This window comes from Oncorhynchus tshawytscha, linkage group LG09, assembly GCF_018296145.1.
Source record: "Oncorhynchus tshawytscha isolate Ot180627B linkage group LG09, Otsh_v2.0, whole genome shotgun sequence".
Classification (NCBI taxonomy): Eukaryota; Metazoa; Chordata; class Actinopteri; order Salmoniformes; family Salmonidae; genus Oncorhynchus; species Oncorhynchus tshawytscha.
The window spans coordinates 18,789,476-18,817,022 of record NC_056437.1 but is presented as its reverse complement, the minus strand read 5'-3'; the positions used below and the strand labels follow the sequence as shown (position 1 = coordinate 18,817,022).

The window sequence follows — 27,547 nt, the reverse complement described above, 5'->3', positions numbered from 1 at the left end:
ATCAAGATGAAAACATGGGATTAAGCTACCTGTTGCTATTTATCACCTATAAAGTCCGCACTTGAATATCTGACAGATGCTGGGATCAAAACTGTCAAATAAAGCCATTCTCTAAATCTCAGCAATAATGTGAATCATATTCTATTCATAGCATTCTCTCTCCCCCAGCTTGTGTCTGCTGTGCTGGGATCTTGTCCACTCATGGAGTCCAGGCACTGTGGGGTGTATTGTGTAATAATGGGCCCCAGATGTGGCAGCCTTTAAGGCATGAAGCACCAAACAAGCCTCGTGTCTGTCTCTCAAACGTCTCTGGATCGCAATACGATCCCAAGTATGTTTGTTCACGACAATGGAAGAAAGTATGTGTTACTGTGCACTGCATGTTTACATTTAATGTTCTAATTTCAATAAATATATCCTGTGTTTAATTTAGATGTACAATACAGATAAATGCTTGTTTTTGTTCCTGCACTGTTTTTATGTTGGAATTTGTAAAAGCTCAGGTTTCAGTACCCCCTCCGCTCTCACCCTTTCTTCTCCTCCACTCTGTTATTCTATAGCTCAGCATCGAACACATTGAAGGCAGTCTCAGTATGAAGAGGAGCTCCCACCAAGCATGCTGCTTAAGAGAGTAATGCTTTGAAGTTGAAAAAATTCCAGGAGTTTCCTGTAACAACGTTGGAGTATAATGTGAACCAGGAGCCGTGGAGTATTCCTCCTTATCCCCAGTCAAGCCAATCTGCTTGGGAGAGACATCATCACTTCAGCTGTGTGCTGCGTCTGCTTCAAGGCAGTTTCCCTGTGGATTATAAAGTGACCACCACCCCACCAAGGATGTCTAGGTTGCTCTGTGCTCTGCTTGTCCTTATGTCTCTGTGTAGTCACAGTCTAGGGGTTTCTGCCTCACAGCCAGGGAAGAGAAGACATAAGACCAGACCTCAATATAAAGAACCTGCTGGTCTCCTGGCTCCGGAGGATGATCATGGCGGAGAGGGAGACCATGAGACCAGGACAGTCCTTGACCCAGAACAGGAATTCCTGGCTGATTTTGCAGGTAAGAAGCGTTTGTGGGTAATCACGGCCCCGTCGCACAGTGACAACTACCTCCGCATGATGGAGAAACAGATTCAGGACATGGAGCAGGAGGGGCTGAACTGTCGCCTGGCTGAGAGGGACACCTTCATCGTCACCATCATCCAGAATGCCATGATGGAAGGCAGGATCCAGAAGACCACCTTCCAAGGAGAGGCCACCATGGAGAGCATTGACTCAGACATGGTCACCAAGCTGCTGCATTACCTTGAGCTGGGGGATCAAGGCTTCTCCATGCTAGTCATGAAGAAGAACCTTAGGGTGAGTGAGCGGTTCCCCTACCCTGTCCGTGTGGAGGCCATCCTAGAGGTCATTGATCAGTTCCCCTTGCGCAAGCTGGAAAAACTCACCAGGAAGGGCTCCCCTCTGAAATGTAAAATCACCAAGAAGAGGCTGATGAAGAAAAAGATTCCTGTGAAAAAGAAGGTGTTCAGTCCCCATATGCAGGGAAACGTTACCTCTGTCACCCAGAGGAATACTGTGGCCAAGAAGGCTGCACTGAAGAGCAAAATTCAGGACATTCTCAGTGGTCGCTCCAGGTTCATCATTCGAAAGACGACCACTGATTCAAAAGGAACACAAGTATTCATCGCAGGGAAGGCAAACTCCAAAGCTGTGAGAAAGGACAACCAAAAGAAAAATGGAAATGTTTTTACAGAAATAAGCACATATCCTTCTACTGTAGAGAAAAGAGAAAGAAAGACTTTAGCCAACTCTAGAGATACTAAACCAGAGAACGTTGGCGGGGGAGAAGAATCCTTGGAGAAAAGCAACTCCCCCAAAAAAGGCAAGGGAAAGAAAGATGGGAAGAAAGGGAGAGGGAGAGTGAAGAAAAACCACAGAGAAGTGAATGAGAACAATAAGAAAGCACTGATGGACTTTGTAGAGCATTTGAAGGGGAAGAGAAGACTTATGGTATGTGCTTTTATAGGTCTCTTTTAAGTATATCAAATAATCTGTTTGTTTGTGATAGATGTGTTCATCCATTTGTGATGCAGGTGATAGCCACGCCCAGTGCCAGCACACCTCAGTATGTCCAGCAGAGGGAGGAGAACGAGCTTCATTTCTGTGACCTTGCCCTGAGAAAAGTTACTACGGCAACCATCCTGAGCTCAGGGCCTGACACTACCCTCACCCTGCACCACTACCAACTTGGTACTACTATGTGTGTGTCTGTGTCTACTGACTCCATCTCCCTTAGATAGATCCTACATTGATCCTATATCATATTCTCTTCAGAACTATAGTGTCATTGTAGTCTTAAAGAGATTATCTTGTACTTTTAAAAATACTTTTTATCCAGTAGTTCTGAAAGTAGCCCTCACAAGCCAAAAGTGGAACCCGAAAATTGCATAATGCATCACATATGTGCAGATATCTATATGTGCACCATTTCATTGCTCTCTCTTTCTCGCTCTGCTGTGTGAGCATATTTCTAGCTGTCACTCAAATAGCGAGGGGCTGAAGCTCATTGACTAGAACTTGAATTTCTAGGGGGTTGGCCCATGTGGTGGAAAATGTAGGGGAAAAGGCGTAGCACAGCTTCCAGAAAACAGTCACTTTCAAACTAGGGATTTCGTAGATAGTTGAGGTAAGACAGTAATAGTGTTCATATATACATAATCTATGAGCTACACATTGACACATTCAGCCCAAAGTGGGAGGTTTCAAAAATACTTGGCAGCCGCCAAAGTTGCAGATCATGTCTTCAACAAAAAATCGAGTTCCTCTTTGGGCTTTCATACAGTAAATATACTGCATACTGCATTTCTATATTCCAGATTCTGAGACGCCATTCACCTCACTACCAGAGAAGTTTACTGACCCAGATCTCATCTCTCAACTGATGAAGCAGTATGGGATGTCCTCTAAGGTTTTCTCTATGACTATGACTGACTATGACCTGAAACCCAATGTAAGCATAATCTCTATCTTGCCAGTGATTATTTGATAACACAGATCACTTTCCTCAGAAAAGTGTATACATTTTTCTTGTACTTAACATGCCAATTATAAATGCAGCATGTGGTATTTGTATCCTAATTATTTATATCCATTTTAGAAAGTATTTGATGTACCTCCACCCTCATCTGCATTGATGGAATATGTTGACACCTTTCCATCGCGACGATCTGAAATGGAGAGAGAGAGAAAAACTCCACTGGCCTGCTCCAAATCCCAAGAACAGGGCGGGGCATTGTTGAGGTATGTGATTAAGACTACACAGTATCTGTAATGACACCATAGTACTTAAAAACTTTAAAGCTGCAAAAAAGCATTGTAGTACTTGGCAGCATGTAGCCTAGTTGTTAAGAGTGTTGGGCCAATAAACAAAAGGTTGTTGGTTCAAATACCCTTACCGACTAGGTGAAAAATCTGTCGATGTTCCCTTGAGCAAGGCACTTAACTCGAATTGTTCTGCATTAAATGATTAACTAAAATGTAAAGGAAGTGGTTATAGTGCTTTATAATGCAGTGCACAGATAATAATGTTTCAAGTGTAGCATACAGATAATAATAGAGCCATTTATCCCCACCAGGTTCATGTCTAAAAGGAGACTGCTGATCATCTCTACTCCATCTGAGGACGACTACTCCTTCCAACAGCAGCTCCAGGGGCTGAGAGGACAGGCCTGTCCCATGGGTTAGTATTAGGCTCCCTGTTAAACATCTCCAACCAGACTAGTCTAAAAGTTATTGTGGGTTAACCTCAGCAACATTATGCTATTATCACAATAGTTCTCAGTCACAAGTAATGGAAGAATAATTACTAAATTCTTACATTTCATTGTTGGTCTTTCCAACAGGCGTCCGTCATTTTGCCTTGTTGAAGTTGATCGGAACAGGACCAACCGCCTCAGGCACTGTGGAACTGTTTCCACTCAATGGTGAGTTGTTTTGTTTTCTCTAAAGATGATACTGTGTACTGACACAATGTCAACAGTTAATGTCAACATGTCATGCATTCTGTGTTGTTGGGCAGGAAATGGAATCCAACTCCCTTTGAATGATCTAACCATTCCTATACACAGACCTTTTCCAAGAGATATGGTACAGAAAAACAATCTGTCTATGCTGCCCTACCAAGCAAAAAGGCAGTAACTGCTCATTTGGTCGAAAATTAGTTAATGTCATTTTTGCGACATTAAATACATGCTTAATCATGTGGACAAGTATATCCTTTATTGTATTGTGTTCTGGAGACATTTTGGTTTATGCTAGCAGTAATTGCATAAAGTTACTGTGAAACCAGGGTAAATAAAAGCCTTTTTTTCAGTTCAACGCTATGAGCAGTTACTGTCTTTTTGCTTGGTAGGGCAGTATGTTCTTCTGTCATGTCCCACACTGATTCATACTCACTCTAATATATCGACTCTGGATTGATAATTTGACCAGTTCTGTCATTTCTTGATTTCTTGTTTAGATTGATTTATTATTTGTATTGTATTTGATAGATGTCCTCCTTCACTGTTGGAGCTAGTAGCATAAGCATTTAGCTGCACCTGCTATAACAGCTGCAAATCTTTGTACGTGACCAATCAACTATGATTTGATTTATTAACAGTCAAATGGTGATGGCAATAATGGGGAAATAGCATGACAAACACCTTTCCTTTATCCTTGACAGGAAAGAGCCAAGCGGAGAACGAGCCTTTGTCACGGGACGTGGTCACTGGTCTCCAGGACCAGCTGAAGATCAACCGGGAGTACTTCAGTATGCTGGTGGTGGGGAAGGACGGGGACGTGAAAGCCTGGTTCCCCTCGCCCATGTGGTCTCTGGCCAACATCTATGACCTGGTGGACTCCATGGAGCTGCGGCAGCAAGAAGAGAAGCTGCAGAGGACTTTAGGTATTCACTGCCCTGAGGACACTGGCGGTAGTTACCAAGGTTATGATGAGGAAGCAGATTACCACAGGTCAGAGGAGTAAAGGACAGTAAACAGCCCAAAGGCCTCAAAGACCCCATGGCAGCCAGCTCAAATGAATGGTTGTGGGTAAAAGTTTGACACAATAACAGATTGAACCATGAAGGGCTTTTTATTTTAAATGTTTTTGCAAACATTTATCAGAGGCGTGGCATTTGTAGTTAGAAATGGCCGACATTACATAAAATGATCTACAATTGAAGAGTTGCATTCCAAAACGCTGTATTTCCATTTTCAGAAATGTTGGTAAATTAGCTTTTATTGTTTAATGTAATATCAAATCATGACATGGGGTTGTTCAATAACAAACATGTATTTGTTTAAAATCTATCACTTGATCCTTTCAGAGAGGCAAATAATCATGTTTTTTCACAAAACGCTATATACCGGCCTCACTCTCAGAGAAATAAGTTGTACTGGTTTTACACAGTGAAATGTTACAAATAACTACATTTGTAATAAAGAACAATACAAATTATACATTTATTTGAAATTTTTAAATGTATAATTCACTACAGTAATATGAGATCTGTATGGAAAACATTTACATTTGACATTTTAGTCATTTAGCAGATGTTCTTATCCAGAGTGACTTACAGTTAGTGCATTCATCTTAAAATAGCTAGGTGAGACAAGCACATATCACAGTCAGATATACAGGATACAAACTTTCCATTCCAGCTAAACAATGGACATATACTGTTTTACCCCCAAATAAAGAATCTAACATCAATAAATAAAAATCAGAGAACAGTAATATTTTACACACATTATGGTACCCATAAGCAATCATTGCTGATTAAAAAACACAAATGCAAAAAATTGATGGATGTAACGTTTTGGAAATAAACTCTTCAAATACTTAATATGTTTCTTGAAATTAAAAAAAGGTTTGTTTTTATAATTGTGATGTTGACATCTGTTTCTTTCAAAATTACAGACGTGGAAAGCTGTAAAAAAGAAAGTAATGAAAAACTATGCCTGAAGGTGTGCTTCAACAACTCCCCTATCACACATGTCTACATTGTCATGGAAAATAACTCCAACTCTTACAGTTTGTTATAGACTAATATCCAGGTAGTAGGATCGGAATTGGTTTGACAAGAGAAGGTCAGGTCATTAGCTGTAAGCTAATAGTAATCTGTGTTTCATCGTGACCTACAGATGTAAGATCTTAATTTAATCACCCTGTTGTAGGTGAACTTTTCTGCATTGCAGGAAATGCAAAACGTATAATGTATTCAAGGATTAAAAAGGCTTCTGATTTTTGTAATTCCCACTTTCAGACTTGACTTTCCCTTGTGAGAAATGTATCAACCCCTACAAAAATGTCCATTAGTTATAACCCTGTTGCGTCAGGATTATTTTCCTGCTGTAGCAAACTGGCTCAAATTAAGATCCTACATCAGTAAACATATAATAGGAATAAGATGGGTCTAAGAAATGTGGTTGTACAGTATTTGACCTGGATTTTGGGCTGTTGTTTTTCTGCTATGCTGGGAGCAATTAAAGTAGGATTTGTGGGGAGAAAAAAACATGTGTTCAGCAGCTTTGAAATGGACGCTGATAACTAGGTGCAGCACATAGTAAAAAAGAAAGTTACAGCACGCCGGGAAAAATTTGCAGTAATAACTGTCAAAGACAGACCTTCATCTTTCCATTATTTCAGTTTGGACAAATCAGTTGTTCATTTCAGATCAATCTATTTCATTAAAGATCTTGGCTAGGTACTATCTAAAATTTCACACAGCATTCATCCAGACACTTTTCATTTCATTTCCACAGGCTCTTTCAACAATGACAACAACAACATCAACCCTTCATTCACATATTGGCGAGCCCTCAGATTTGACTGTATTGGCCAGTGGACTTTCTGTCTTTGTGTCTCTGATCCTCTTGTCACATAATACAGTCAATTGTATTACAGGGTTTTGTATACTAGTCCATGACGTACACTACCGGTCAAAAGTTTAAGAACACCTACTCATTCAAGGGTTTCTCTTTATTTGTACTATTTTCTACATTGTAAATAATAGTGAAGACATCAAAATGATGAAATAGCACATATGGAATCATGTAGTAACCAAAAAATTGTTAAACAATTATACATATATTTTCCATTTGAGATTCTTCAAATAGCCACCCTTTGTCTTGACATCTTTGCACACTGTTGGTATTCTCTCAACCAGCTTCATGAGGTAGTCACCTGCAATCCATTTCAATTAACAGGTGTGCTTGTTAAAAGATCATTTGTGGAATTTCTTTCCTTCTTAATGCATTTGAGCCAATCAGTATTTTTGTGATAAGGTAGGGGGTATACAGAAGATAGCCCTATTTGGTAAAAGACCAAGTCCATATTATGGTGAGAACAGCTCAAATAAGCAGGGAAACAACAGTCCATCATTACTTTCAGACATGAAGGTCAGTCAATCCGGAAAATGTCAAGAACTTTGAAAGTTTCTTCAAGTGCATTGGCAAAAACCATGAAGCGCTATGATGAAACTGACTCTCATGAGGCCCGCCACAGGAATGGAAGACCCAGAGTTACCTCTGCTGCAGAGGATAAGTTCATTAGAGTTACCAGCCTCAGAAATTTCAGCCCAAATAAATGCTTCACAGAGTTCAAGTAGCAGACACATCTCAACATCAACTGTTCAGAGGAGACTGTGTAAATCAGGCCTTCATGGTCAAATCACTTAACCAGCATGGCTACCACAGCATTCTCAGGCGATACACCATCCCATCTGGTTTGGGCTTAGTGAGACAATCATTTGTTTTTCAACAGGACAATGACCCCTGTGTAAGGGCTATTTTACCAAGGAGGAGAGTGATGGAGTGCTGCATCAGATGACCTGGCCTCCACAATCCCCCGACCTCAACAAAATTGAGATGGTTTGGGATGAGTTGGACCGCAGAGTGAAGGAAAAGCAGCCAACAAGTGCTCAGCATACGTGGGAACTCCTTCAAGACTGTTGGAAAAGCATTCTAGGTGAAGCTGATTGAGAGAATGCCGGGAGTGTGCAAAGCTGTCATCACAGCAAAAGGGGGCTATTTCAAGAATCTAAAAAAATATATATATTTTGATTTGTTTAACACTTTTTTGGTTACTACATTAATCCATATGTGTTATTTCATAGTTTTGATGTCTTCACTATTATTCCACAATGTTGAAAATAGTACAAATAAAGAAAAACCCTTGAATGAGTAGGTGTTCTAAAATCTTTGACCGGTAGTGTACGTCCAGAGGAGGAGACTGACATACTTATGCCTCAACAGGAGAAGTTGTTAAAAGCACACAGACACTGAGATCACAAATGCTTACACACACACACACACACACACACACGATCACTGTCTCTCACACACAAACATTCAGTACACACAGAGGAACTCATTCACATGCACAAACAAAGACACTCCTCTACCCAAGGGCCACCAGCCCACGTACAGACTAGATAGATACCCTGGGCGCTGACTGTACCCACTATGGTGAGTACCAGACTTGCAATCATATCATTGTGAGTTGGGACCCTGAGAAGTAAATGGTACTGTATCTTTATTAGCTACTGTATAACTAGCTCCAACTTTGAAAGTTTATTTGCCATGTGCACAGGATACAACAGGTGTAAAACAGTACAGTGAACAGGAGGGTGCTGAGGGGAGAACCTAGACCACTCCAGTATCCCTGTACATTGAGTACAGGCAATGGCACTGACCTACATATACTTGCATTCTCATGTTTCTTTAACTCTCATCGTTGTTCTTGTATAGTTTTTATTCAGACTTATTTAAAAAAATGTTATCTATGTTATCTAAGTTATTATCTATGTTATTATTATCATTGCATTGTTGGAAAGATCTCTCAAGGTTAGAATTCCACTGTACCACAGGAGGTTGTAGGCACCTTTAATTGTGGAGAATGGCTCATAATAACGGCCTGAACGGAGCAAATGGAATGGCATCAAACACCTGTAAACAATGTTTTTGATGTATTTGATACCATGCCACTAATTCCACTCCAGTCATTACCATGAGCCCATTCTTCACAATTAAGGTGCCAACAACCCCCTGCCCAATATCCTGGCATTTGGGACTGCCTCAGCCAAACCCAGTCAGCCTCCTAGGTTCAACTTGGAAAAGTTCAAGAAGGGCATAGAGGCTTGTACCGATGGTAAGTGTTCTATCTCAAACATAACTAATAAGTCACATGAGGCCAAAATCTGACAACTGAGAGACAGATTAGAGCTGTTGAATTTGCTTTACAGCACAGTGTTGCTTTATATAAGCTCTGTTACATAAAGAATAAGTGAAGTTAAACACGGAGCTGCCCTGTAATTTAACGTCAAAATGTAAAACCAAAGATGCAGAAATGAATGCTTCCCCTAAATAAGTTCCCTCTAGTTTCTCTTTTTTCTTCCTCCTTTCTACAGCTGATGTTTGCACCCTAACTGGGAAGTTCGTCTTTAAACAGGCACATATTCAAGTGAAAGGTTTCAGGTTTGGATCCACATGGGGATATGGTTTTGACTAAAGACAGATTTCAGCATGGTTTGCATGCATTACTGTTAGTCAGCAGAGAGAAGAATCCAATGTGAATTCCACACTCCCCCTGGTGAGAATGTAGGCCAAAGCTGTTACAGACACTATTTATCGATTTGAGTAATGATTGTTGCCTACATGCAGGTTGAAAATCAACATATTCAGTAACCAGGTATCCAATAGTACAAGGGTCATCTCAAACTCTGCTATTCTCCCTTTCAACTACAGAATAACATCCACAGAACAAGTTGGACTGAGACTTGATTCAAATAAAATAATTTGTATTTGTCACATAGTTTTGCACATGTTATTGCGGGTGTAGAAAAATGCTTGTATTCAATCACTATATGTAGGTGATTTGAAAATGAACATGTTCATGCAATTTCCTTCTTTACTGTATGCGTGAGGAGGTCATCTAAAGGCCTGTATTGTCTCCCCTGAAGGTCCTGCTGGGTTAAAGAAGGGATCTGTTCCCCCAACCCCTGCCTCTCACCCCATGGCCCCTAGCCTGCCCCCGCGACCACCAGAAGCCATGTGAGTGCCGGACTCTGAGGACGATATTTGAGAATACCACTACTGGCATTGAAGTACATCACAGGAGGCTGCTGAGGGGAGGACGGCTCATAGTAATGGCCAGAACAGAGCTAATGGAATGGAATCAAACCCATGGAAACCATGTTTGATACCATTCCACACCAGCCATTACCATGAGCCCGTCCTTCCCAGTAAAATGCACATACGGCTCTAGAGACACACTGTACTTGCTTCAGAGCATAGAAAGAGCACACCTTCCCTTTCACAAATCCCTGTTTTTTTGTTTAGATCCTACTATTCATTATTTCCTTCAGTAACTTTCACAGTTGAATCCCACTGGGCACACAGTGGTTGAATCAACGTTGTTTCCACATCATTTCAAATAAATTACAGTGAACCAACATGGAATCGACATTGAATTGATGTCTATGCCCAGTTGGATACTTGTCCACTGATCTTATTTCCATTGTGTTGTGCTGAGTCATTTTGGCCAGTTGACTGACTTTGTGACTCTGCCTCCAGAATCCAACCTGACCCAGAAGAGAACTATGATGATGTTACGTACGCCTCTAGGAAGAGGGAACGCAACACCCTGCTAGAATTCAACTCTCCGTAGAGTGAAAAAGGTATGGGATTGTGGGTGCGAGTAAGGATGACAAAAGCAGAGAATTTATTCCTTCACAAGGTAAAATTGGGGAAAAGGGGCTGTAACAGAACCAAAGCAAAGAAAGTAAATGTCAAAGCCTTCTCTCCTACCTTACCTGTCTACCCACTACTTACCTAACCTACCCTCTCCTACCTTACCTGCCTGCCCACTACTTACCTAACCTACCCTCTCCTACCTTACCTGTCTGCCCACTACTTACCTAACCTGTCGACCCACTACTTACCTAACCTACCTTACCTGTCGACCCACTACTTACCTAACCTACCCTCTCCTACCTTACCTGTCTGCCCACTACTTACCTAACCTAACCTCTCCTACCTTACCTGCCTGCCCACTACTTACCTAACCTACCCTCTCCTACCTTACCTGCCTGCCCACTACTTACCTGTCTACCCACTACTTACCTAACCTATCCTACCTTACCTGCCCACTACTTACCTAACCTCTTCTACCTGCCCACTACTTACCTAACCTACCCACTCCTACCTTACCTGTCTACCCACTACTTACCTAACCTCTCCTACCTTACCTGCCTGCCCACTACTTACCTAACCTACCCTCTCCTACATTACCTGCCTGCCCACTACTTACCTAACCTACCCTCTCCTACATTACCTGCCTGCCCACTACTTACCTAACCTACCTACCCACTACTTACCTAACCTACCCTCTCCTACATTACCTGCCTGCCCACTACTTACCTAACCTACCTACCCACTACTTACCTAACCTACCCTCTCCTAACCTGTCTACCCACTTACCTAACCTAACCTCTCCTACCTTACCTGCTTACTCACTACTTACCTAACCTACCCTCTCCTACATTACCTGCCTGCCCACTACTTACCTAACCTACCTACCCACTACTTACCTAACCTACCCTCTCCTAACCTGTCTACCCACTACTTACCTGTCTACCCACTACTTACCTAACCTCTCCTACCTTACCTGCTTACTCACTACTTACCTATCCTCTCCTACCTTACCTGCCTACTCACTACTTACCTAAACCCTCTCCTACCTTACCTGCCTACCCACTACTTACCTAACCTACCCTCTCCTACCTACCCGCCTACCCACTACTTACCTAACCTCTCCTACCTTACCTGCCTGCCCACTACTTACCTAACCTACCCTCTGCTACATTACCTGCCTGCCCACTACTTACCTAACCTACCTACCCACTACTTACCTAACCTACCTACCCACTACTTACCTAACCTACCCTCGCCTACCTTACCTGCCTGCCCACTACTTGCCTAACCTCTCCTACCTTACCTGCCTACCCACTACTTACCTAACCTACCCTCTCCTACCTACCCGCCTACCCACTACTTACCTAACCTACCCTCTCCTACCTACCCGCCTACCCACTACTTACCTAACCTACCCTCTCCTACCTACCCACTACTTACCTACCCTCTGCTACATTACCTGCCTGCCCACTACTTACCTAACCTACCTACCCACTACTTACCTAACCTACCCTCGCCTACCTTACCTGCCTGCCCACTACTTACCTAACCTACCCTCTGCTACCTTACCTGCCTGCCCACTACTTACCTAACCTACCTACCCACTGCTACATTACCTGCCTGCCCACTACTTACCTAACCTACCTACCCACTACTTACCTAACCTACCCTCGCCTACCTTACCTGCCTGCCCACTACTTACCTAACCTACCTACCCACTACTTACCTAACCTCTCCTACCTTACCTGCCTGCCCACTACTTACCTAACCTACCTACCCACTACTTACCTAACCTACCCTCTCCTACATTACCTGCCTGCCCACTACTTACCTAACCTACCCTCTCCTACATTACCTGCCCGCCCACTACTTACCTAACCTCTCCTACCTTACCTGCCCACTACTTACCTAACCTCTCCTACCTTACCTGCCCACTACTTACCTAACCTACCCTCTTCTACCTGCCCACTACTTACCTAACCTACCCACTCCTACATTACCTGTCTACCCACCACTTACCTAACCTACCCTCTCCTACCTTACCTGCTTACCCACTACTTACCACCTGGTGCGCTAACCAAAATACAGGGGTGGTCCGCCCAGGTCTTATCTAGTGTGTATAGACAGTAAATACTACGGCCAGTTATGTATGCCTGCAGGCCTCTTGCCTAAGCACTCCCTTGGGGGCGGGGGGGTTGCGGCAGACGTGCCTTCCCCCTGGGAACAAAAACAGAATACAAACGGAAGTAAACGATTTCAATAATCAAAAACACACATACCTTAATTGCAGTGGCTAAAAGTACTTAACAATAACATTAAACTCACTCTCACTCTCATCTCTCTCAGGCCATTCTCACTCTCACTCTCATCTCTCACTCTCACTAACCAAAATACAGGACATAAACCTCAGCTCTCTGTAGCAACAGATGTTTTAAATGAGTTTTGCTTATATAGAAGGAGTCTGTAATGGGATACAGCTGTATCCACTGAAGAGGGGGCAGGGTCAGCACCTTTATTAGCAAAAAGGGCTGACCAATCAGCTGCGTTGGGGGAATTTCAGGAAGCCATCCTGTCAAACACACATACAAAAAAAAAAAACACAACACAGAAACTGGGAACGTAACAGATTATATGGGGTTAATGAACAGCCCTCCAACCCCTCCAGTATTCTGACTGCATCTTTTCATCCAATAGACAGTGAAAGTGATGAAATGTATGAAGATCTTGATGAAAGATGGTGATGTAAAAGATTCCCTGCCAAGTTTTATTCAGTGTCGGTGTGTGTTTTCAAAACCAATCTGTGAAATGTGTAACAGGCTTTAGACATAGAGACAGAGGACTAACTATAGCGCCCAAAAGCTGATGAGATGTCTGAGACAAGTCTATAGTTTTGACATATAAAACACTGCCCTCTAGTAGCATTAACACCACTGACACTTATTTATTATCAGGGGGCATTGTTGGAATCAAGGAGCAGGAGAGGAGAGAGAGAGGGAGGAGAAAAGACGTCAGGAGTGTGGAAAGACAGAACAGAAAGAATATGGGACAAAATAATAAGAGACCAAAAGGAAATTCAAAGTAAGTGTTCCCAAAAGCCTGCTGTTCAGTAGTTCCCCAGATCTTGTTGTATTGTAGAATCCATCTAGACTATAGAGAGAATAAAGTAGACTGATTTATGACCCTATGTCCGGATGACGCGTACATACCCAAATATCAGTATCCACTGACCCGCCCTGGGCGAGGGTGCAACCGCCAGAACATCCTGTTCCTGTTGTCACGTGTTAGAGGGTGTGTTAATTTATATCTATATTGCATCTATACCTTTTTGGGGGGCGGGGTTGCGGCAGAGCGCATTATAAATAAAGCCCAGAACAACACATGCGGCCCCAGAACACTAAACAAGATTTTAAAAATAAAACCCAGAACATTAAACAGAAAAGTATGTCTCCTAGGCCAATTCTCGGGGTACTATGCATCTCTTGTCACGAACCCAATGATAAAAGCATTGAGGACGTTTTGTGTGAGGCCCCTGAATGTTTTAAATGAGTTTTGGATACGAGTGATGGACATATGTCTTACATATTCCAACCTGAGGATTCTACTGTTAAGATATTCACAGACAGCGGCCCCAAACACCTTTATCATGCAAAACCCGGGAGTTTTTCTCCTGCGCTGCGTATGAGAGAATGGCTTAAGATAAGGCTAGCGCTCTGTCAAATTGAACAGGCCCTGAGCGGTACAACCCTGCCAGGATGTGTAATGGAAGAACTTGTGTGCGGCGCAGTGATTTGAAGGCCCTAAGAATCGCTTCAATAGCGTATAGCCCCAACTCTAAAGTGACAATTTTAGCATGTGAACAATTTGAAAGTACAAATGCGACGAAGTCTGTCAGTTCATATGTATTTTCCAAAGCCTGCAAGGATGTAAACTTTTTATGCCAGTGTTTAGCTTTAAATGTATTGATTACCCTATATACATAACCCTGATGAATAAGCTGGACAGCCTTTTCCAAAACGTGAACAATTAAGGCGCTGACTGTTAAACAGCCTTAAAACATACCCAGGATCTACATGCCAGACGTTTGATCTAACCCTGGAGTGAAAACTTACAGAGCCTTAATCGGAGAGTGTGTGGGATATGTGTGGGATATCCTGAGCCACTTTAAACAATGCATGTCTTATATGGGTGAATTGGAGACGGATGGGGTTCAGGGCTAATATGCCCCTTTATCTGTAATAAATGAATAGTAAAAAGTTAAATTAATTATAACATGTTTTACACTGTATGTACTAAATATAATGAATTAAATAAATGGTTTTAAAGAGGTATCTCGCCTTATCGAAGGGGCTCTGTCTTTTAGATCTATCATCATGCATGTCTCTGAGAAAAATAATTTCGGAAAAGATGTGTGACAGTAGTTTTTGTGAGGGCGTCTGCGTAGATTAGTGTCGGTGTGTGTGTTTCAAAACAAAGGGGGTGGGGGTGTGTGTTCAACAAAGCCATGGCATTTGCACTAAAAGGCTCTATTTCTTTCTGTCAAGATATCTGGCTACCCCCAATCAAAAAAGTGTGTGGGGTTGTGTTTGTGCGACTCTTCAAATGGGCACTTTCGACTCATTTACCACACAAGCCTTTCAAATACGTATTTATCTCATCCCCAAGGACGTGGGGGGCTAAAACGTCAAACACCTCGGCAGAATATATCTTGTCTAGACAACCTCCTACAGTTTAAAACATATGTTATTTGTAATCAGTGCATATACAAACGGCCTCCCACCCAGGTCCATAAATTTATATCAGACACTCCCCAAAGCTGCTACCCATGATGTTGTAGGAAATCAAAAGGAAATACAGGCAGACAATATGTCGTGACAACCACCTGTGGTTTGGGGGTCTCTAAACATTCAGAGGTCCTGCCACCCGAAAAAACTGTCATCCCCGCTCTGTAAGATCATTACAGAATATCTCTCCTTTGAGACAAGTCCGCGGAGCGAGGCTAGTGAAACAGATACTATCCCCTCTGTACGAATGGCCAAAAGCTTAACTCCAGACACCAGGCCAACAGCCCAGAACAGCTAAAAGATCATCCGTGAATCCGTCCTAATGGAGCTTTCTGAAGGTGAGTTAGTGAAAATAACTAAGTGAAAATAATATATTTCATTTGAAGGCTAGGTATTTTCAGGGAATGGTATGGATATTATTGATATTATTGGAATATTAAACCGGCGTGATATGGGTTTTTAAACGGGGGGCAATGATTTTTTAGGAAATATGTCAAATGCACGTATTCTTATAATTTAAAATGTATATATAAATCGGATAAATATATGTTAATATTATCTAATGTTTGTAGGGTATCCATCCGTTACGCAGTTGCTCAGGGGAATAAATGATCTGGAACAGCCTTTGTTAGAAGGGGGTTCAGAGGAGCAAAACGCATGCAGCCAGTCCCCATCACGTTATTGTAGACGTAAGTCCAAGAATAAAATACCCCTCCCACCCCCTCGCTCCATATTCCAGACCCAAACAAGCAATGCACAACTCGTGCGCAAGTACATTGAGCAGAATCACCCCAGACCAAAAAGTGTTACTGGGCAGGGAACTTACTGCTTCAAGAAACGGCGCTCCATGGACACGGTATGAAGCCATTATATATATATTAACATATATACTGCTCAAAAAAATAAAGGGAACACTAAAATAACACATCCTAGATCTGAATGAATGAAATATTCTTATTAAATACTTTTTTCTTTACATAGTTGAATGTGCTGACAACAAAATCACAGGAAAATTATCAATGGAAATCAAATTTATCAACCCATGGAGATCTGGATTTGGAATCACACTCAAAATTAAAAGTGGAAAACCACACTACAGGCTGATCCAACTTTGATGTAATGTCCTTAAAACAAGTCAAAATGAGGCTCAGTAGTGTGTGTGGCCTCCACGTGCCTGTATGACCTCCCTACAACGCCTGGGCATGCTCCTGATGAGGTGGCGGATGGTCTCCTGAGGGATCTCCTCCCAGACCTGGGCTAAAGCATCCGCCAAGTCCTGGACAGTCTGTGGTGCAACGTGGCGTTGGTGGATGGAGCGAGACATGATGTCCCAGATGTGCTCAATTGGATTCAGATCTCTGGAACGGGCGGGCCAGTCCATAGCATCAATGCCTTCCTCTTGCAGGAACTGCTGACACACTCCAGCCAAATGAGGTCTAGCATTGTCTTGCATTAGGAGGAACCCAGGGCCAACCGCACCAGCATATGGTCTCACAAGGGGTCTAAGGATCTCATCTCGGTAACTAATGGCAGTCAGGCTACCTCTGGCGAGCACATGGAGGGCTGTGCGGTCCCCCAAAGAAATGCCACCCCACACCATGACTGACCCACTGCCAAACCGGTCATGCTGGGGGATGTTTCAGGCAGCAGAACGTTCTCCACGGCGTCTCCAGACTCTGTCACGTCTGTCACATGTGCTCAGTGTGAACCTGCTTTCATCTGTGAAGAGCACAGGGCGCCAGTGGCAAATTTGCCAATCTTGGTGTTCTCTGGCAAATGCCAAATGTCCTGCACGGTGTTGGGCTGTAAGTACAACCCCCACCTGTGGACGTCGGGCCCTCATACCACCCTCATGGAGTCTGTTTCTGACCGTATGAGCAGACAGGTGCACATTTGTGGCCTGCTGGAGGTCATTTTGCAGGGCTCTGGCAGTGCTCCCCCTGCTCCTCCTTGCACAAAGGTGGAGGTAGCGGTCCTGCTGCTGGGTTGTTGCCCTCCTACGGCCTCCTCCACGTCTCCTGATGTACTGGCCTGTCTCCTGGTAGCGCCTCCATGCTCTGGACACTACGCTGACAGACACAGCAAACCTTCTTGCCACAGCTCTCATTGATGTGCCATCCTGGATGAGCTGCACTCCCTGAGCCACTTGTGTGGGTTGTAGACTCTGTCTCATGCTACCACTAGAGTGAAAGCACCGCCAGTATTCAAAAGTGACCAAAACATCAGCCAGGAAGCATAGGAACTGAGAAGTGGTATGTGGTCACCACCTGCAGAACCACTCCTTTATTGGGGGTGTCTTGCTAATTGCCTATAATTTCCACCTGTTGTCTATTCCATTTGCACAACAGCATGTGAAATTTATTGTCAATCAGTGTTGCTTCCTAAGTGGACAGTTTGATTTCACAGAAGTGTGATTGACTTGGAGTTACATTGTGTTGTTTAAGTGTTCCCTTTCATTTTTTTGAGCAGTGTATATTATTAGATATACATATTTAATTATTTATACATTTTTTTGATGATTGAATATGTTAAAACAATGACAAATAATGTTTTTTCAGACTCCAACGAGACGTGCCCGGCAGAATCTGAAATACCTGGTGAAAAAAGTCAAGAGCCCCTGGTTTGCGCGATTCGTCAGAACAGCCCTCGTCAAAAAAGCAGAGGTAATTTAATTATGTATTGTTAATATATAGTATTATACCTGAAATGTATTTGACATTTTGTATAATTTAAAAAAAAATCATTAAAAAAAAACGTAAAGGTAATTTTCATTTTAAAGGTAATCTTGTTGTTAATCCCACCAAAGTGTCCGATTTTAAATAGGCTTTTCAGCGAAAGCACTACAAATGATTATGTTAGGTCTCCACCAAACCACAATAAGCACAGCCATTTTCCAGCGAAATATAGCATTCACAAAAAGCATCTTCATCAGATGACACTCATAGGACTTCATGTTACACAATACACGCATGTTATTTTTGATAAAGTTCATATTTATATTTAAAAATTAGATTCACTAGTTCCAAAAACATCAAGTGATTTTGCATAGCCACATTATTTCAACAGAAATACTCATCATAAATGTAGATGATAATACAAGTTATACACATGGAATTATAGATATACCTCTCCTTAATGCAACCGCTGTGTCAGATTTCAAAAAAAGTTTACGGAAAAAGCAACACATGCAATAATCTGAGACGGTGCTCAGAACAGAAGCCAAATTAGCCGCCATTTTGGAGTCAACAGAAACCAGAAAATAAATGATAAATGTTTCCTTACCTTTGATGAACTTCATCAGAATGCAGTCCTAGGAATCACAGGTCCACAATAAATGAATTTGTTCGAAAATGTCCGTTATTTATGTCCAATTAGCTACTTTGGTTAGCGCGTTTGGTAAACAATTCCAAAGTCACAAAGCATGTCCACTATAACGTGACAAAATGTCCAAAAGTTCCGTAACAGTCAGTAGAAACATTTCAAACGATGTACTGAATCAATCTTTAGAATGTTGCATACATATCTTGAATAACGTTCCAACCGGAGAATTAGAATGACTTCAGATGACCGGTGGAATGCAAGTCCTTCCCCTGTGAAAGCGCTTGGTGAATGCATGGTCAACTCGTGGCAGTGGTGACTATTTCCTGTGTCATTCGACCCCCCTTCACATTAGTGTCATCAGACAAAGTTCTATTGACTGTTGATATCTAGTGCAGAAGACCTCACACATGAGCATGCGGAGGATTTCGGCTCACCGGACATTCACAATGAAACAACGAAACCAGAGGATTTCATCATTTTAAATGACATTTCAGAGGTAGACGGCCTGTTATTATGGGAGGCGGCCAACCTTATTGATTCCTCCAATTCTTTGGTGGAAACACCCAAACCTGAAATAGAACAAGCTAGGTTTTTTACAGCCTTTTCCAGGGCTCTAAAATCCCGAAAGGTTTTGCTCCACAAACGAATGGGGGCTTTACTCGAGCGACAATACCACCAGGATCTATCCTTCTGGCATAGAATAATGCCACGTTTGTTAAACAGCAATCCGATTAAAAAACGCAAATACAGGCTCTAAAAACATATAGGTAACATGTATCCTTCTAGAATACCACAAGAACACACATCATTAATTATCCAAATGGCTGAGCCAACAGACATAATTGAGACAGTTGAAACCCTGTTATCCCAGATGCCGCCCGAACTCCAAGCTATAATTAACCATATGAATCAGGCTGGGGTAACAGACATAATGAAGATAGATGAAACCCTGTTATCCCAGATACCGCCCGAACTCATAGAAATGATTAATCGTATGAAAGAGTCAGGGGCGACCGATGAAAACCTGTTAACCCAGATCCCGGACGCCCGCATATCGTTAATTAACCAGATGAATGAGAGTCTAAGATCTTCCACACCGGACCCCCCACAAACCCTGCCATTAACGCCCATGTCCGAAGAGTCTGAAATGCAATACGATGTTTTTGAGGAATTGGAAAATGTTCTAATATATCAGGAGGGAGATGGTATTGATAGAAGTGTCCGGGTTGTGTACCGAAATAAATTCAGCAATACAGAGATTCGACAATTTTTCATTTTCACATGGGTGAATCAGAATCTTGACTATGTGGTGTTTTATGTGATGATACTGGATACTCTGAATGAACTGTTTGACAGGGCAAGAGATTATGGCAAACCTCATGATGTCTTTGTCACGAGAATTATGTTCTCAATGTCCATAAACCCAATTGAATTAATTACTCAGCCTGAAACCCAGAACTTGTAAGAAACTGGTTGAAATGAATCAGACGGAGGACCAGCTACAATAGTCAGAAAATGTATTTACGAGAGCACACTAGCCTGTTGTACAAAACAATTCATTTTATACTGGCTTCTCACGCACACATTCACACAAACATACGCTCACACATTCACACAAACATACGCACACACATACTTCCACACAAAACAGAAGTTATCCTACGCACATACTGTCTCACTACTCAGCCGACAGAGATTAGGGAGACCTTGTCCTTGAGATGTCCCGTTCACAGTCTGTGTTTTTTCACGGGAACGTTCTGGCGTGCACAGTACAAGGACCTTCATTTTATAGCGACACTATAATAGTCATATTGTTTGACTGACTAAAACTACACACATCATTATTAATTATAATTTTATGATTCTAGTCAATTTCTACAATTATATGGTTTCTGAGTGGAGTATTCTAATCATTCCTTTAAAGCTAAATTCCATCAACAGTCGGAAATTTGTGGAGATAGCCTGCATAACACTATCTCTTATTTTACCCAATGGCGAAGCAGATCTTGAACAATTTATACCTCTGCTGGAACTACTTGTTCAGTCAAATTTATCCGTCATAGCCGATAGGACCCTCGAGCTTGTAGTGCAAATAATACGTTAAACCCTGGGTGGCGGGGGTCAGAGAAGGAAACCAGATAGCCTAATGCAATCAGAAATCATAAGCAATAAAAGGGCATATCTCATAAACGTTCACAATCCTGGTAATAAGCTATGCTTTGCAATAGGCCTAGCACATTTACTCAACCCTGGGTGTGCAGATCTAGCGGCGTTACACAAGGCTAGAGAGCTCCAAACGGCCGTGGGTCTGGGTATACAGGATGCGGTGGCTTTCTCGGACATAGTCAAATTTGAAAACTCTCTGAACATCAAGATTGTGGTTTTGTACCACAGTAGACCTTATGCAGCTCTCTTGAAATTCCAAAACAACCCCCAACCTCATCCTCAGATTCTGTACTTTTATGTGCAAAACGCCCACTATTATGCTATTACCAACATCACCGCGTTTTTAGGTGCACCATATGTGTGTCCATCCTGCCATACCAGCTACACCCGAAATGGGGGGCACTCGTGCCATTATAACTGTTCAGTATGTCTGGATGAAAATTGTCCGATGCAGCCCTTAAACCTGACACCCTGTGCGGATTGTCACCGCACATGTCGTTCGGCCTACTGTTACGAAAAACACAATATTGAAACATGGCACCCCAAGACCTGTAAATCTGTAAGCAGTTGTGACATTAACAAGAAATGTCCAAAATGCCATTGCAATTACAACCTTAAAATAGATAGCCCTAAAACTCATGTGTGTGGAATCATACATTGCCCAATCTGTAAAGGGCCTTTGAAAAGCAGAGACGCTGAAGTGGTTCAAGAAGTGCCACACGAATGTTATATTCAGGCCTTGGCTGAAGATGAACATTCAGAGAAATACATATTTTATGATTTTGAGACAAATCAGCAATCAGGGGTTCATTTGCCTATTTTTGTATCTATCATGACTTTCAAGGGTGAAAAGTGGTCGGCAGAGGGGCCCAATTGTGCACTGCTCTTTCTAAAACACTTTAGAAAACCCCAGTACAGAAACTTCACGTTTATAGCGTACAATTCTAGAGCCTATGACTCCTACCTTCTTCTGAACCCCTTGATACAGCAATGCGTTGCATCCAGTGTCATAGCACAAGGTAGTAAAATCTTGTGTTTTGTAGACCCCGCCTTCAACCAGAGATACATTGACAGTTTAAGCTTCTTACCCATGAGATTGGCTCAGAGGCCTTGGGGTTTGAAAACTCTGTGAAAGGTTGGTTTCCCCACTTCTTCATATCTGAGGAGAATCTACATTATATTGGTTCTTATCCCAGCCCCGAAATGTACGGGTGTGATCAAATGTCTCCCAAAGAGGGAGAGAGATTCATGACGTGGTACGAGACAGTAAGACATAGCACCTTTGATCTCCATAAAGAGATGGAATCATACTGTGACAATGATGTGGTTATACTTCGTGAAGGATGCCTCAGATTCAGAGAAGAGGTAATCAAAGATGCAGGCATTGACCCCTGGAGTTGTACAACTATTGCATCGACATGCATGAAAACCTATCGTACACACTTTCTACCTATAGCATCAATAGCTATCTCCTCGCCTGACAACTACCGACTCCAATTCAAGTCATACTCTAGTGGGTCCATTCAATGGTTGGAGTACTTGGCCCAGGATAAAGACATTTTTATTTAACATGCTTTGAATAGGGGTGAGAAGGCGTTTGGGTCTTATCATGTAGATGGCTACACACAGATTGACGGTGTTGAGACCGTGTTTGAGTACAACGGTTGTTTCTTCCACGGTTGAACATCTTGCTTTGTTCCCCAGGCCACGTGTGTCCTAACCCAAAAGACTTTTGGGGAAATGTGCTAAGAGTTTCAAGACAAATTTGATTCTTTACAGGCTACTTACAGGTTAAAAGTGAATGTGATGTGGGAGCAGGAATGGATCGCAATCAAAAAGTCTGATCCTCATGTTCGAGCCTTCCTTTCCAGCTTTGACACACCAGAACCCTTGGAACCACGACAAACTTGTATGGAGGCCGTACCAATGCTTTGACATTGAGGCATGTAGCACAACCCGACGAGACAATAGGATATGTCGATTTTACATCCCTTTATCCTCATGCTATCCTAAGGGGCATCCTGAAATTATTCACCGCGACTTTGACTTACCCCAAAACTATTTTGGTCTGATCAAAGCAACTGTCTACCCTCCTAGGGGTTGTTTATACCAGTATTGCCTTGCAAGGGACCTCATGGAAAACTTTTCTTTCCCCTTTGTCGCACCTGCAGTGAAAACAACAACCAGGAAAACCCTTGTGATCACTCAGATCAAGAAAGAGCCCTGATAGGTGTATGGGTCACAGTTGAATTCTCTAAGGCTCTTGATGGGGTATCGTGTGGTCAAAATCTTTGAAGTGTGGAACTTTTCCAGCAAATCAGACACTCTTTTTAAAGAGTACATCAAGACCTTCTTGAGCAAGCAAATGGCTTCAGGCTATCCTGCATCGGTCACAGATCAAGAGAGCAAAGACAAGTACATTCAAGACAACTTCTTGACCCTGACAGAATAGAGGTCAACAAAACCAAAAGAAATATGTCGAAATTGTACTTAAACTCGCTTTGGGGGAAGCTTTCGCAGAGATGCAATATGCTAACAATGTCGATCATTAAAGACCCCAAAGAATTTTGGGAATTTGTTTTTTTCTGACCAATTTTTCATTCTTGAGTCAAGACATTGCCCTGGTGCAATGGAGGTGTAACAAGAAGTGGGTTCTACCCCCGGGTAATGTAAATGTGTTTCTTGCAGCATTTACCACGGCCTATGGCCAACTTGAACTGTACACCCTCATGGAGCAGCTTTAGAGGTGGGTTCTTTACCACGACACAGACTCTGTGGTCTATGTAAGCAAACAGGGTGATTGGAACCCCCCACTTAGCAACTATCTGGGTGGTTTAACGAGTGAACACGGATATGGTGACCATATCACAGAATGGTCCTCCTGTGGTCCCAAAAGCTATGCTTTTAGGACTAAAGACAATCACGTGGTGTTGAAAGCCAAAGGCGTGACTCAAAACGATGAAAATGCCCCACGTGTGAACTTGGAATCAATCACACGCTTGGTTGAGGGGTTCATAAACGACCAGAATAGTGTCTTGGAGATTTTGAGCTCCTACAAAAAAATTGTTAAGGATAAAAAGGGCTTTGATCTAAGGAATTCCCCACTTACTAAAAGATTCAGGGTAGTCTATGACAAGAGACTGCTTTTGCCTGACGGGACCACATTGCCCTTTGGCTACTGACTTATGCTACAAGCTCCAGTGTGTCTTAAAGCTTAAACTATCTCCACCCGGCACAACCAGAAGAGGAGTGGCCACCCCTCAGAGCCTGCTTCCTCTCTAGGTTTCTTCCTAGGTTCCTGCCTTTCTAGGGAGTTTTTCCTAGCCACCTTTCTTCTACATCTGTCACGATGTTCGTAATAATGATGGTCGGACCAAGGCACAGCTTGAGTATAGTTCCACATCTTTTAATGAATAAGTGAAACTGAAAACAAAATAACCAAACTTACAAAGACCCGTGACTACGTAGTGTTCAAACACACTATACATAAACAATATCCCATAACGTAGTGTTCAAACACACTATACATAAACAATATCCCATAACGTAGTGTTCAAACACACTATACATAAACACTATCCCATAACGTAGTGTTCAAACACACTATACATAAACACTATCCCATAACGTAGTGTTCAAACACACTATACATAAACACTATCCCATAACGTAGTGTTCAAACACACTATACATAAACACTATCCCATAACGTAGTGCTCAAACACACTATACATAAACACTATCCCATAACGTAGTGTTCAAACACACTATACATAAACACTATCCCATAACGTAGTGCTCAAACACACTATACATAAACAATATCCCATAACCCACAGGTGGACAAAATGCTACTTAAGTATGATCCCCAATTAGAGACAACGATAACCAGCTGCCTCTAATTGGGAATCATACAAATCAGCAACATAGAAAATCAAACCTAGAACCCCACATAGAAAATATAAACTAGAACAAAAAACCCTAGTCACACCCTGACCTACTTTACCATAGAAAACCTGTATTTTCTATGGTCAGGACGTGACAACATCTGCATTGCTTGCTGTTTGGGGTTTTAGGCTGGGATTCTATATTGCACTTTGCGATCACTTTGATCAGCTGCCACTGATCTTTTCCTCCCCCTCCTTGTCTGTTTATTAGTTACACCTGTTGTTAATTAGGTTTATTAGTTAACAAGTCCAATACCTCAAATGAAAGATAAACATCTTGTTCATCTACCCATCATGTCCGATTAAAAAAAAAAAAATGTTTTACAGCGAAAACACAATATATATTTATGTTAGACCACCACCAAATCAAAGGGAAAACGCGGCCATTTTTTCCAGCCAAAGATGGAGTCACAAAAGCAGGATTAGAGATAAAATGAATTACTAACCTTTTGAAAATCTTCATCAGATGACACTCATATGACATGTTATACACAATACATTTATGTTTTGTTCGATAATATGCATATTTATATCCACAAATCTCAGTTTACATTGACGCCATGTTCAGAACTGCCTCCAAAATATTCGGAGGAATTATAGAAAGCTACGCCAGATAAAACAGACATACTCATTATAAACTTTGACTAAAGATACATGTTCTACATATAATTAAAGATACACTGGTTCTTAATGCAACCGCTGTGTCAGATTTTTTTTAAACGTTACGGAAAAAGCCTAACATTGCAATAATCTGAGACAGCGCTCAGACGTAAAAGTATTTCTCCGCCATGTTGGAGTCAACAGAAATACAAAATTACAACATAAATATTCCCTTACCTTTGATGATCTTTCATCAGAATGTAGTGCAAGGAGTCCTAGTTCCACAATAAATCGTTGTTTTGTTCCATAATGTCCAATACTAGTGTCCAATTAGCTGCATTTGCTATCACTTTCAGCTCACGTGCCCAAAAACTGACTGCTGGTCCAGGATAACTCGCACGAAAACTTCAAAAAGATATATTCCAGGTCGAATAAACTGGTCAAACTAAGTAGAGAATCAATCTTCAGGATGTTATTATCATATATATCCAATAACGTTCCAACCGGATCATACGTTTTCAGCTGCAGCCAAATGGAACGGTGGTGGCACCCACAGAGAAATGCGCCACAGGAAAATGGCATTCTGTCAGGACACTGACTATTTCCCCTCCCATTCGGCCAAAGTTCACAGCAAATGCTCCATTCCACTTTCTACTGAATGAGGACATCTAGTGGAAGGCGTAGGAAGTGCTACCAGATCCATATCTTGTTGGGAAAGGAGGGGGCGATGACGTCAAAGTTGCCCCACATTCAGAATTTCACTTCTTGTTTGGAAGATTGCCTGCCCTATGAGTTCTGTTATACTCACGGACATAATTCAAACAGTTTTAGAAACTTCAGAGGAGTGTTTTCTATCCAATAGTAATAATAATATGCATATATTAGCAATCTAGGACAGAGTAGGATGCAGTTCACTATGGGCATGCAATTCATCCAAAGTGAAAATACTGCCCCCTATCCTCAACAGGTTTTATGGGGCATTTGTTTTGAGTGGCGTCTGTTTTCACCTGGTTGGTGAATAAAGAAGTAGCGCTACTCTGAACTCTCTGTCTCCTGCGTCTGACTCCTTCCTCCACTACACCCCGGGCATTACACATATTATGCAGCCTTTGGCCCTGCAGGATTGCTGGAGGATATGTAGTTGGTTGTGCAGGATTTTCAAAATTTCTGTAGGACTAGTCATACTCATGCAAGAGACACCTGCACAATTCCTTCACAAAGAATCACAGGAAACCTGCAGAAGCTTTTGTAAGCTACTTTTTGTAAACTGCTTAATGAAAAAATTATGCGAAACATATTCGTATATTCTTATTTTCTCCATCAGTACCAGGGGCACAAGTGTTTTCATGGAAACTTAGTATTCTTTACCTCCTATTTTATTGTCTGTCTGTCACTATATCAATTGAATTCAATTCAAATGGCTTTATTGGAATGGGAAACATATGTTGACATTGCCAAATCATGTGAAATAGATAATTAACAAAAGTGAAATAAACAGTCAAAATTAACCACAAACATTACACTCACAAAAGTTCCAAAGGAATAGAGACATTTCAAATGTCATGTTATGGCTATATACAGTACAGTGTTGTTACATTGTGCAAATAGTTAAAGTGCTATATTCCTGTTACTGAGAGGATGCGTGCTTACTCTCATTTCACAAGATTCTGACATCTTCCTCTTTTCGGCTGATTTCTATCCTCTGTTATCATGGAGTCTTAATTTGCATGGTGCAACATGCTGAATAAGATATCTGTGAAGACATACTGCAGACCTGTTCCGTCCTACACCAAGTGTCCCAAAGGAGTGTACAATGCAAAGGGAAGGCTGCACTAAAGAGCAAAATTCAGGACATTCTCAGCGGTCGCTCCAGGCTCGTCATTTGTAGACGACCACTGATTCGACCACTGTAGTCAATTAATAGCATTCTCACAAAGGTGTTCCTTTTGTCCAGGTGTGAAAGGGCAGTGCAGAGTGCAATAGAGACTGCATCATTTGT

At 41.9% G+C, this 27,547-nt stretch overlaps 1 protein-coding gene and 1 long non-coding RNA gene across 3 annotated transcripts; both read left to right on the top strand.

Annotated features, from left to right (window-relative positions):
• Positions 1-561: 561 nt before the first annotated feature.
• Positions 562-5,496, top strand: ccdc80l2 (coiled-coil domain containing 80 like 2). Its single transcript, XM_024431137.2, has 7 exons — positions 562-2,007; positions 2,091-2,247; positions 2,874-3,007; positions 3,155-3,297; positions 3,633-3,736; positions 3,900-3,980; positions 4,721-5,496. The coding sequence occupies exons 1-7, from the start codon at positions 835-837 to the stop codon at positions 5,020-5,022; spliced, it is 2,094 nt and encodes a 697-aa protein (XP_024286905.1). The 5' UTR covers positions 562-834; the 3' UTR covers positions 5,023-5,496.
• Positions 5,497-8,262: 2,766 nt separating this feature from the next.
• LOC112257513 lies at positions 8,263-10,846 on the top strand. 2 transcript variants are annotated; one of them, XR_006084047.1, is made up of 4 exons: positions 8,263-8,507; positions 9,073-9,189; positions 10,001-10,091; positions 10,614-10,846. It is a non-coding gene; the product is annotated as an uncharacterized LOC112257513 (long non-coding RNA). The 2 variants fall into 2 exon arrangements; XR_002954587.2 differs by having other exon boundaries at positions 9,073-10,091.
• The last annotated feature ends 16,701 nt before the right edge of the window (positions 10,847-27,547 follow it).